Source organism: Vanellus vanellus (genome assembly GCF_965231255.1).
Source record: "Vanellus vanellus genome assembly, chromosome: 8".
NCBI classification, from domain to species: Eukaryota; Metazoa; Chordata; class Aves; order Charadriiformes; family Charadriidae; genus Vanellus; species Vanellus vanellus.
Window position 1 is genome coordinate 8,169,522 of NC_138913.1, and position 12,578 is coordinate 8,182,099.

At 36.9% G+C, this 12,578-nt stretch overlaps 1 protein-coding gene across 1 annotated transcript in view; it reads left to right on the plus strand.

Annotated features, from left to right (window-relative positions):
- NAALADL2 (N-acetylated alpha-linked acidic dipeptidase like 2) overlaps nucleotides 1-12,578 on the plus strand; it is a gene marked incomplete at both ends in the record, with an annotated part of 383,945 nt that overhangs the window by 313,949 nt on the left and 57,418 nt on the right. Inside the window, one exon of the mRNA XM_082486918.1 lies at nucleotides 3,381-3,476. Within this exon, the coding sequence (XP_082343044.1) occupies nucleotides 3,381-3,476 (96 nt within the window). The remainder of the gene's footprint in view (nucleotides 1-3,380; nucleotides 3,477-12,578) is intronic.

Here is a 12,578-nt window from a genome sequence, read left to right on the forward strand (position 1 = left end):
TTTATAATAAATGGCTTTGTGCATCATCTCCCTGAGATCTAAAAAAAAAAAAAAAAAAAATAGTTTTCCGAAGGGAAGAATGACTTCATTTATTATTCTGATACTTCTGTGACAAATTATACAACACAGAGATGCATCACTGAACACAGAAATTTGTATGAGTCAGTGCTAATTGTATATATTTTTATTTTTTTTTAAGAAGGTGGTTGGAGCTTCCTACCAGAAATAATCTTCTAGAAATGTATGGAAATACTGATAGAATATTGATCATGGAGGCATTAATTTGTAGAAAAAAATTAACAAGCAAACTTACCAGCAATGTGTAATGTACCTTTTTGAGACATACTTTTCAATGAGTTTTCTTGAACATGCCTATCAGTTGCGTCACACTGTTCAAAGAAGCTTAATTTAGCTGTGAATGTACTAGCTCAGGAGGTGGATTGAGCATCTTTAGGGAACTACACTGAAGCTGAATAGTTTTGAGCAGAGCATGTTGTCATATCACATCACTGATATTACTATAATTCATTTGTTTCCCACCCTTGTTCAGGAAGAGAGCTAACAGTGCTGTGCCCAATTAAGAACTAGCTCTTGGATCCATATGATGTACTGCATTGTGTAGCACAAACATAATTCTAATTCAGCAGGTGTGTATCGGATACCACCATTTTATCCCCCAGGTGTACATAGGTAAGATACTTTATATCGTTTGTTTCAAAGAACAGGGTAGGGCTTTTTCTCTGCTTCTTCGTAACTTCTTCTGTTTGAATTGAAGTTAACAGCTCTTTTAGCTAAAGTAGTATTTTTCTTCAGTCTGTGTATGGCTTAGAACCCAGTATGTGAAAGAGCAAAGCTCGGCCACATAAGAAGAAGTTGTACAAGCCAGAAAAAAGCATCTAAATTGTTTGTCTCTCTCGTTTGCTCACTTTCTGAAGTTTAAAACAATAAACCCTACTGAGTGTTTTTAGCAAGTGAAAAGGTAGTGGAGTGCCAACTTCACGAATCAATCCTGTTAAAGCTCAGATCAGTTTTAATATTTTTCAACTAAAGCTTTATTTGGCCACTGCTCAGCATGCAACCTCTGAATGCAAATAACTTTATGGCTGATGAAGAATGTGTTGAGCATCTTTACCAGGTTTACCGCCCCTGAAAAGGGGCTTCACTTCTTGTGAGTACAAAGTATGAGTCTTTTTTTGAGAATAAGAACAGAAGCTATTGAAGATCAGTATATATTAGGAGGAGGAAACTAAAAAAATATTAGTCTACTAGACATGGGAAGCTAGTATTTGAAAAGGGCATGCTTTCAGAATATTGTCAATATTGCCTCACAGTCTGGGAAATAATCTAAAGCAGAAAAATTATTCATCTTAAATACAGGACCATGGGTTCTGTGAATTTTATTTGGAATTCAATCTGAAAAGGCTCTAAATATTTTTCAAAATTATCTTCATAGAGGTGTAATCATAGTATAATGTCATGATGATTTAGGCATTTCTGAGCCATGGATATTGTCAGCTTCTTATTGCAGCTAGTACTATTTTATACGTGGATTCACAGAACGTCAAAATTGCACTCAGAGTTGGGGTGCTCTCTTTATTGGGTCCTATGTAAAGCTCCAGCACTAACATACATAAAATGTTATGATTATGTATCGGCAAAATATATTCATTTCATGAGTCACACTTCTCTACTTAACCTTTCCTAATGGATACATTTTCTTATATTCTTATTAGTGTCCCTCTCCCGAAAAAAAAACCAGTGGTGTTAAGACATATGCAAAATGTTAGTTCTAGGACTAGCCTAACTTAATCTGAAACTGGATACTTCCCTAGAGATTCTGCCAGGGCTGTCAAATGAAGGACAAGACTAGTTTCCCAGCACTTAGATACAAAGACGTGCTACAAGGAAGTATGTTAATGAGAAGCTTGTAGCGCCTCTGCAGTCCGCAGTCGATCCCTCTGGTAAGCCCTCTGTGTGTGATTCTATGTGGCGCACTGTGCATTGTACACTAAATAGAAAAATACAACAAAGGACCTTAGGATATTCTAGCTAAACACAGTAATATATATAGGTGCTGGCATCCAAAATTAAAGTCGAAACCCAGAATAAGATTCATGGACAAGGAGATACAAAATAGTATGATGCTGAACTTAGTTTCCTAGAGGCAGAGGGCTTGAGGTGAAGTTTTGTTCCTCTTCAAGATGTAGCTAAATGTAGTGGATACATCTGTGGTTATTTGTGGATCAGATTTCACTTTGAAGAGAATATTTAAAAGAACTCCTCATAGCTAGTACCATTTAGAATGGCATGATACTCACGCACTGTCACATCCTCCTGCTGATCTCTGAAATAACTTTGGCCATAGCTTCTGTGCTTTTGTACTGAACTCATTGCTGGTGGTGAACAGTGACTGTATTCAAAGTACACGTACCAAATCGAGCATGTCAGTCCATCAACGTGCACCTCTACACCTATTTTTATACCAGGTGGGGATTAGACAGGCCCTAGGTCCGTAGCTTTTTGAGAGGGGCAGTTCAGGTCATGCCTAAAGAGCAAAACTAGAGGCACTCCACAAAAGCAGGGATAATTGTAGGTTATGTGTCTCAGGAGTTATAGGGATGTAGAGAAAGATTTTTCTTTCCAGATTAGTTTCTGGGTTATTATACCAGGTTCAGGAACATAAGTATAAAATAATTCCCAATTTAGGCATCTGTGCACCTTTGAGGCTTGGGGTTTTGTTTTGTATTGTTTTGCTTCTTCAGCCTACACCTGGGTATCAGGTTTTTTGTCTCCTTGTGACAACAAATATGCAATCTGACTTCTTGCTTTCTCACAGTACAAGAAGAGGCGAACATCTTTTACAAATAATATATTAAGATTGCCTAGTCTTAAAAAGAGTGGTCTCCCTAAAGGACATAATTCTAGGCCATTAACCAAAGCCCCATATTATGTAGATGGTATTACTGGATACAGAAATAGGATGGTTGCAGAAGATAAAAGTATATTCTTTGATTATTGTGTTTACATTTCTTCTGAACGCTAAATCATAACGTATTTAATAAAATGTCTGATTGCTGCCTAGCTCAAAATGAAATCTCTGCGGATATTTTTTTCTCCCTTTAGGCAAAACTTTTAGCTGCTTTGGGAAGCATAATTACAAAGACAACTGCCATTCCAGAAATAAAGTCATATGACTTAGGGTTTTTTGACTCTTTCAGGGACTTGGAATCAGTTAATTAGATCAGTGAAATAAGTTTAATAATCAGCCAAACTTAAGAACAATTTGAAGGGTTTTTCAATCTCTGAACAAAATCCAATAAGCATTTGAAGGAGAAAAATCAATGTGGACTCCTAAAAGGCTTCTTATTTCTTTCTTACAGAATTCTAGCTTTCTCTCCGAAGCTCTTTTTCCTGTACAAACAACAAAAACTGAAGAGCTGGATCCCTCCTTCAGCCTGCATGAGACCATTGCAAAGGTAACAGAAATGGAGATCTCATTTAGACATACTTTCCTTCATGTAGCCAAATCTGAATTTGTTAATAATTTTGAAAGATAAACTATTTTTTCCTGTGAATACTTTGAATGTAGTTAAAACTTGTGGAGTTTTTTCCATTGAGATTCACCTTTGGAATATTCTTTACAGATAAAATTATTCAACTTGTGTGATCAAAACACTTTTATGTACAAATGCTTCATTTTATGTGATTCAATTCTATTTTTCATGGTTCACATTAAACTTATTGGCATGAGTGCAGGGCATTGAGCCCCACTAGATGGCAGGGAGTAGGAAATTTGTTGCTGTCAATGTTGTCAATGAAGAGGGCTCTCTGAGGGCACCTTCACATGCACAGATACTTGGGTTTATGAGCTGTCACAGTGATGCTCACATGGGAGGAAGGGGTGGCCATCCCATGGTTCTGGAAAATGCTCTACAGAGCGGACACTCCCAAAGTTATTGTGTTCTGACTCCCCTCTCATCATTCCAATATAATACTCCCTCCATGTTTTTTATTAATACAATCAAAATTACTCCTTGCTCTAAAGTGTTCTTTCTTCACTCTGTCCACTCAGCAAGTCCTATTTCTACAGAGACATGACTACAAATGAGTCCAACTTAATGTGTTCGTACAATTCTTATAATTGGATTTCTTACAAACCAGAGCTACATAGACCTCACAAATGATTTCTTTGTTTATTTGGAGCTACTTCTTTTGGGAAAGCAGCTGCTATTGAAACATTTATTTTGGCAACAACAAAAATAAATTCACAAAGATCAGCAATGTGCAGATTTAGCATGTGGATGGATCAGCATCTTTGGCAAAATAGACAGTGACTGATCTTGGGGTTTTTAGGAGGTATTTTGTTTGCTTGCTTGCTTGGCTTCTTTTTTTTAAAAAAAAAAAAAAAAAAAAGCACATATTCCTAGAGATGGTTTTGAAACTTGGCAGAGTCTGATGGTTAAGAACAATCACAAGACAGGAGTCTTCTCTGAAGCCCTTTCAGTGGGATTGATGGGTTTTAAGACATCCTTGATGCCAGAGCGACTGAAAAGATTCACCAGAGTTTTTCCCAAAGTCTGAGGGAAGTAGGTATGTGATTATTTACTGCATAATTAATTTGTGATTAGTGTGTGATGGGCCATGTGTAATCTGAATAATCTGTATTTTAGTATTTGCTGACTAACACTGAAAAATATTTATTAGATAGTTGACTTGAAGCATTTTGATCTTGTTTAAATCGTTACAAATGATTTTAAGTAGGTTCATTGAGCATTACAATTTCCTTGATGAAGATTGCACTAGGATACATCTATATTTGCAGTTTGCTTTTCAGACTGTAGCCCAGGATGCTTTTATAAAGATGAACGGTATATGCAGCAGTGGAGTGAGATCCTTAGCTGGTAATTTTGTCATCTTTAGCTTAGCTTAATTGATCTTAAAGTGGTTTCTGAATAGCTTGAAAAGCAAGAGTTTTCTAAATTTCATCTCTTGTTTAGTCTTTTTTATAGTTAGATAACCGCGTTGTTACCTCTTGGTTACCTACACTCCCCCCCTCAAACTTTTTCTCAGAGTAACTAAGCCAGCCATTGTCTTTCCTTCCTCCTGCAAGATGGGCTTTCCTTTGCCCCTCCTTTATCCTAGTGTTTGTCATCTCTTCCAATTTGAAAGCATTTTCTTTGGGTGAATGTCCAGAAATGTATGCAGTATTTTATATAAGGCCTATATATGGCTGTGTGGTAACATTTATCCAGCTTCATATGTGAGGCGACGTCATATCACCGTTTCCTTGGTAAGATCGTCTTTCAGCCCTACATTTGATTCTGGTAGCTGCGTGTTAGTGCAGACAAGCTGCTGCCTATATAGTCTGAATTCTAAAGAGTCATCTTATTTTAAAAATGTGCCTTTTTTAAACTGACACTGGTTTTCATGCTTTGGGCAACCTGGAAGGTTGCTGGGGCTTTGATGGTGGTTTTTCCTGTCTCCGTTATCAAAACTCTAAATATGTCCTCTCTGTACTACACACATATCAGTTCTCAATGTGAGCCCTTTAAGGGGTAAAAAGCTTAATGAAGTTTTATTTCTGTGGAAAAAAAAAAAAACCCAAACACGTATCAGTTTGGATTTTATGAAAGCATCTATAATTTCTAAAAGAAAGGAAATTCAAGTCACATGGAGATACAAATCTTTTAAACAATACCTATTCTACGCTATTCCAGTATTGATCAGTTATCTATGGTCAGTCTATGAGTGTTAGAAGAATTCCACGTGTTACACTGTGCACATGATACATGATGCTTACTGCTTCGACAATGTTTTTCTCTAGTAAAAAGTGGATTATTATTAATTTTATTTTTTGCATTTATCTGTTACTGTATATCTCTGATGGTTGTCTTTGAGCTAGTTTATTAAAAATAAATAAAATATGTTTTTATTTTAGTGAAAGAGAGAAGTGGATAAAAATACAGAAACGTTATATATCCTGAAATACCATTTCATCTTATATCTTTGAAAAAAGAGTTTTCTTGACTTTTATAGGCAAGCTGAAAGGAAAACACTTTTTATTTGGACTTCTAAATTGCAAAAGCAAGCTGTATTTATGAGACTACCGAAATTCTGATGCAATCCTCTGAACACCTTGGAAACCTTACAGTTTCAGGGATCAAGACTTAGATTCTTACTGAAGCCTTTAAAGTAAAAATATTACTCGGATATGGGACTTAAAGGAAATGCTATATTTTTTTTAGTTAACTAAGCACTCTTAATGCTATTCCTTAATCTGAACTCTTCATATTTTCATTGTGATACTCTGAATAGAGGAGGCCAAGTTATATCTTCAAAAGATTAGAAATCTCTAGCTTTATAATAATTTACTTATATTTGCAAAAATAATCCATAGTGAGAAGTCAGCTTGTAGATAGAGTTTACGCTCCTCAGTTGGAAGTGAATGCTCCTCAACAGGTACATGTCAACTGACTGTGTATGCTCCATTGCAATTGCAAGTAAAACAGGTATCATAACTGCTTCAGAAATTTTAACTTCTAATTTCAAAGACTTTTCACACAAAACTGTTTTTTATGTTAAAAGAAATTAAATATTCAAATATAATAAATTCCACATTTAATAATGTTCATTGGCTTTTTTACTCAGAAATGGCTTATGAAAATATTTGAAACTAACTTTTTATTCATAATCGAGACCAAACATAATTTTATTAATCTTAAAATTTTTCACAAAATGAAAATGACAGATTCTGACCAGCTGTATTCAGATACGTATCTGGTTATTTTACCACTATTTATCCACATATCAAATATTCAAATCCTTGTTTACAGAACTAGAGTAGTACAAAACACTGTTAACCAGCTATAATGGCTTTGAAGACTATGAAAATCTTTGTCATGTATCAAGTTTTCCATGATATTAGATTATAGAAGTTCAAATTGCAGGAAATTCAAGTTGAGGAAAGATCTGTGAGGTTTTGGAGATACAAATCTTGGAAATAAAATCCAAAATATTGTAGGTCTTTAGTTGATAGCTTATTGTTAAGCAACATTCTGCCATATCTGAACTAAAGATCCTGCAGTCGTGAGAGGCCTGGTGCAAGCTAAGGCCTAGAGCACAGAAATAGTATGCTGTATTCATATGTAAATGTAATTCCTTCTATTTCAGTGATTGCTAATTTGGCTATGGTATCCATGTTCAATAAATAATTCATTTTTAACAATAATTTTTGCTTCCATTAATAACCCTTGTATTTTGTTTCCTTTGAAAAAATCTTAATGGCCAAATAGTCTCTTAAAAAGGCAAAAAATAGTGAAGTTTCATACCACTGAAAAAATCCATTTTCCCTATGTAGAAGCATGTATTTTACAGCTGCTTATGGGAGACACATTGTGTTTAAAATTACAATCTCAATTCCTTTAGTGACCAGCTGAGACCTGATCGGAATGATCTACATCTGTTGGAACGTGTAATTGGTGTTTTTGAAACACAGTTGGTATATATTTCTTGAAGCTATACTTACTTGATCATATCAAATTGAGGTTTGGAAACAGAAAATGTTGAATTCAGTGCAAGAAGGCATACCGGTGCTGGACAGCGGTTATCGTAAAAGGATTATTGACTTTACTAAATCGAGATTTATTAATGCAGACCTAGCAGTGAAGATGTTACAGAGTTGAGAAATCTGGAGAAAAAATAGAAATATCTGAAAACAGCAAGTTTTATGAAGTAGTATGTATCACCAAATTTCTCGTGTATTGATGGTTTTATAGTGAAGGAGAGTTTGCCCTGGTTTGGGTCTTTTTTGTATATTCAAGAGTATTAGAATCATAGAATGGTTTGGGTTGGAAGGGACCTTAAAGCTTATCTAGTTCCAACCCCCTGCCATAGGCAGGGACACCTCCCACTAGACCAGGTTGCTCCAAGCCCCATCAAGCCTGGCCTTCAACGCTTCCAGGGATGGCACAGCCACAACAGTGCTCAAATATTGTGGGACGCAGGTCAAGAAGTTCACAAAGAATGAGCATCTGTCAGTCTTGGTAGCAGTGGTGTGCTTAGTGTTCAATTTGATGAAACTTATTTGCCACTGCATATCACTCGCAGTGGGCTTTGCTTGTACGGCCGCTGAAGCTGGTGGAAAAGCTTACGCTGGTTTTGGCAGGAAATTATTTGAGGGTCTTCATCTTTCTGAGGGAAATAGAGCTTTAATGATTTTTTTTTTTCTGTGTGAATGGCTTAATACTAAGTAACAATGGAAAATTTTCAATATAAATTTTTATGTGAGATTCGGTATAAGAAAAATAATCAGCTAATGGTGGCTTGTGCTCTCTGAAGACGGTAGTTACATTCATTTCATGAATACTTTGAAAAGGAGGAGATTGCTGAATGTGGCAGGTAAAATGAATGAGAAATGTGGAGCTATTAAGGAGGCAGATCTGTAATCTGAGTGCTTACAAGATCTGATTTGTCAGAACACTTGTCAGATCAATTTATCTTAGGTCTTGGCACTTTAAAGGTGGATTTAGGGTGGGTTGCTGCAAGGCCCAGGCTGATCTGAAAGATTCAGAGAAGAAAGAGAAATACGTAGGCTTCCTAGTGGTTGAAGAACCAAGACATTCATTAAAGTAGCGTGTTGCAGTACAAAATTTAGTGGTATCTTAAGTGAGATTTGCAGACCTTGTAATTTCAAGTGTGTTTTATGCTACATGTATCAAATATTAAAATGGAGAAATGTGCGCCTGTGTGGCAGAAAGTGGCTTTTCCCACCAGACTGGAAGAAATCAGGTGCAACTCCATTGTTATCAAATGCACACTCAGAACAAAAGTATGTGCTGTCTTTCAGTAAGTTTCATCAGTGTTATTCAGCACAGTGTTTCATGGTAACTAGTCAATTGGAGTTATTAACAAGTTTGAAAATACTTTTGTGTTATGAGGTATGCTCACTAGAGCAGCCCAATAAGACTCGGATTATGCAGTTCTAAAAGCTTTAATGGCAGTCCCCCAACAGGGAGTGCCACTGGAGCCACTTACCCCGTATCAGCCATGGAATAATAATAATCTTTTATTGATTTTTTACTTTGGCAGGCACCAAAGTGTTGAAAGGTATTCCAGAAGTGACATAATTGGTTTTATGATGAGTTATAGGTGCTGACAGACAACTCTTGAGAAAATTATTAGTGATGCTGATTATTCTACACTTCAATTATGGAGCTGCATAAAGTAGAACTAACTACCGTAATGTAATTAACTTCTAAACATTAAATAAAACAGTAATAAGGAGGAATGTTGCCATTTCTAGGGGAAATAAGGGGGGGGGGGGGGGTGTGTGTGGTGTAACATACGGTAGTATTTCCACTTTTAAAAAAAATATAAACACTTCCAATGAGATGACAGGCAGATTCTTTTCTTGAAGAAAATGGAATGAAAAGTACTGGACTGCAGGACTGTTGGTAAATGAAATTCACATTTTGACCACAGATAAGGTGCAGCACAGGAATGTTGCTTTGAGGGCTTCTGTAACAGGATCATACTGTTCTGTTCCTTTGAAGCACAGGAGGGATATATTCCCATGTACCCATTGTCTAGTCCTACTAATTCTCTAATACAAGAATGGGGAATACCCATTCATCTGGACAATGAAATTATATCCATAACTTTGGTAGTTCTTTTTTTGTAATCTCCCTAAAAATTAAAATCTGTGGTTTGGTGCGTGCTACCTCTGCTAAATATTTTCATCTTCCTGCATGGGATATGCAAATGAGCTCTTTTTCTGTGTGCTTCTGTACTGCAAAAGCTAAAAGTAACTATGGAGATATATACGTAACCAATATATGAGATTACCAGAAATTATTGCAATATTAAATTTATGAAACATAAGATAATACAACATATCTAAATTAACATAAAGGTGGCAAACCCTTACAATCCCAAAGACTGAGAGTGCAGATTTTGAATCAGTAGAATAATACTGTGAAGAACAGTATTAATGCTGTTTCCTGCCAGAGTTCAAAGTCAAAACAAAATCTCATAGTAGTCAACCAGCTTGAAATTTCTTTGCATTTCATTGAAGCATCTGTTGCAGTTTTGGCAGGGATGCAATCCCTGTAATATCAAATGGAAACACTTTCGCAAACCATCTACAGCGCCTCTATGTTGCAAAGTTTTACCAGAAACATTTCCACCAGCACGTTACTACTGGCATAGCTGTTTCAGCAGAGTACATTCACATTCATGCGGGGCTCCCACTACAAAGTGCCCTTTTTGGTATCAGATTGTTCTTGAAAAAGCTGTGTGGCGTTGTGCTTATGCATCCCAGTGGCCTCTGCATCAAGGCAGCTGTATATGTGGATTTCCATTGATGCATCTTCCTTTTACATTTAAAAATTTCCTCTGTGTAGAACTACAGGATTTGGCAGAATTGTTTAAGATTTCCAAACAGTAGAGACAGTATATTACTCCAGTCAGAGTTACAGCACTTACAGTGTTAAAGTGCTCGTGTGGCACATGCAGAACGAATCTGAAATACTCGGAAAGCAAAAGTCTGACGCACCCAAGTATATTGAATATCCAGGCCAAGCCCAGAAAACCCTTTATCCTTGGAAGGCCCAGGCAGATATATGGCAGCCTTTCCCCGCATCGCTGTGTACTATGCTAACTGGAAATTTTTGCTGTATGCCATGATTTCCGTCATGAAAGTGTGACACTTTGGAGTGTCAGTTTTCACATGTAATTTCTCCAGTTAACTTTCCTCAGGGATGTATTCCTTTTGATGTAATTTTTAAAATTCCTGTCTTCAGTCACGTATGCTAGACTTTCACATCATTTCTCAATTTCTTCATCATCATACCCCCAAAGCCATGAGTTCTGCATGATCAACAGAACTCTTATGTCTTTTTGGAGCCAAGTTATGTTAGGATTTCAAAACAAATTATCCAAGCCTTCAGCCAACAAACAGCAATATGGACCAGGGGTCGGTAACAGATGCTGAGTGAAGTTAGCATTACAGAAGCACAGTTCTCAGTGTATGAAGTGAGAACCAAGCTGGGGGACCTCATTAATATCCACATTTGAGACAATCTGCTGTTGATACTGAATTTTTAGATGTGGAGTTTCACCTTGTTTTGAAGGTATCAGAATTGTCTGCTGCATCATTTGGATGCTCTGTCACACATAAAAGCACCTGTATGGGTTTTTTTTCCTGAGAAATTGCAGGATAACTTGGAGCATCTCTTGATTTTTCTGTTTGTCCCCCCACAGCTGGCAGCGATTCATGGTGTTCCAGCAGCTTTCATGTGCCGTAAGGCAATGTAGCAGTGTAGGTGCAGCATAATGCCAGATAGTCGCTCTGTAACTTAAATGACTTGCTTTGCTTTTCTGATCAGCCTCTCATATACTGTTTCTGAGCATCTTACTGGTATTTATGGCTTAATGGTATTTGAGATGTGCAAAGCAGAAGTATATTGTCTGTGTTGAGGGTCTGACTGAATTCACGCAACAAACTTGCCTGAATTCTTCTGCAAGGAAGCACAGGCATATTTCACAGAAATGGTTTGATTTAGCACATATTCTCTTAAGCACACAAGTGAGAGTTTTTGTTTTACCTTTACCCTTCTTGCATGAAAGAACATATAATACAGTTCAAGCAGAGGGTAAAGACAAACCTGCTGAAAACTCCCTTCTGACAATGTGTATTTTATAACGTAGCTATTGTCAGCAGCAATAAAAACAAGAGCAAATCTGCTGATATAAACTGGCACAGTAACTTGGGGATGCTGTATGAATTGTGGTGAACAGGGAAGTAACAGCATTCAGTAAAACAAAAAAAAAACCAAACAAACAAACAACAAAAAAAAACTGTCTGGGGATTTTCTCAGCATTAGATGTGAGAGAGGTGACTTTGCTGCTAAAGACATGAGGTGTTCTGACAGACAGTCATACTGTGTTTGGCCAGACAGCATATTCTCTATCTGCTGTAGCCTAGTTAGGGTAGATACGCTTGGAATTTTTCAGTAGTTCTTTGTTCCTAAAAGCAAGTAGGCTCAAGGACTCTTGCACTTTTTACTTGAACTCTGATGGGTAAAGACTAGGTAATAAAAATCAGTTGAAATTGCAGAAGCCCTGGTAAAAAATTGATGAACCAACTGCACTCTCCAACACAACTCCACCTGGTTCAGTCAAGTATTCAAAAATAACCCCAATCCACTACCCCCCTGAAATTTCCCACCTCTTTCCTGCTAATAACTCCCTCAAAATGGAAGCAGTGTTACAGGACAGAACTAATTCTATTTCCTCCTGTGCCATTTATTCGTGAAATTGTGGAAAGATGTGAAGACTCGAGTATTCCAAGATTGTTTCTGGGCTTCTTTTTGAGTCGCTGGAACTTAATGTTTTCAGCTTAGAGAACTCTGACAACTATGAAAATATCAAAATAACCAGGAAACTGTGGCGCCTATAAACAAGAGAAGCTGAATGAACAAGAAAACATCATCAGTAGCGTGGTTTGTGTGGAACCATCGCCATGGATTGTCTGTGTACAGTCCTAACTGTTCAGTTCTCTGACTCTCAGGAGAGAATTA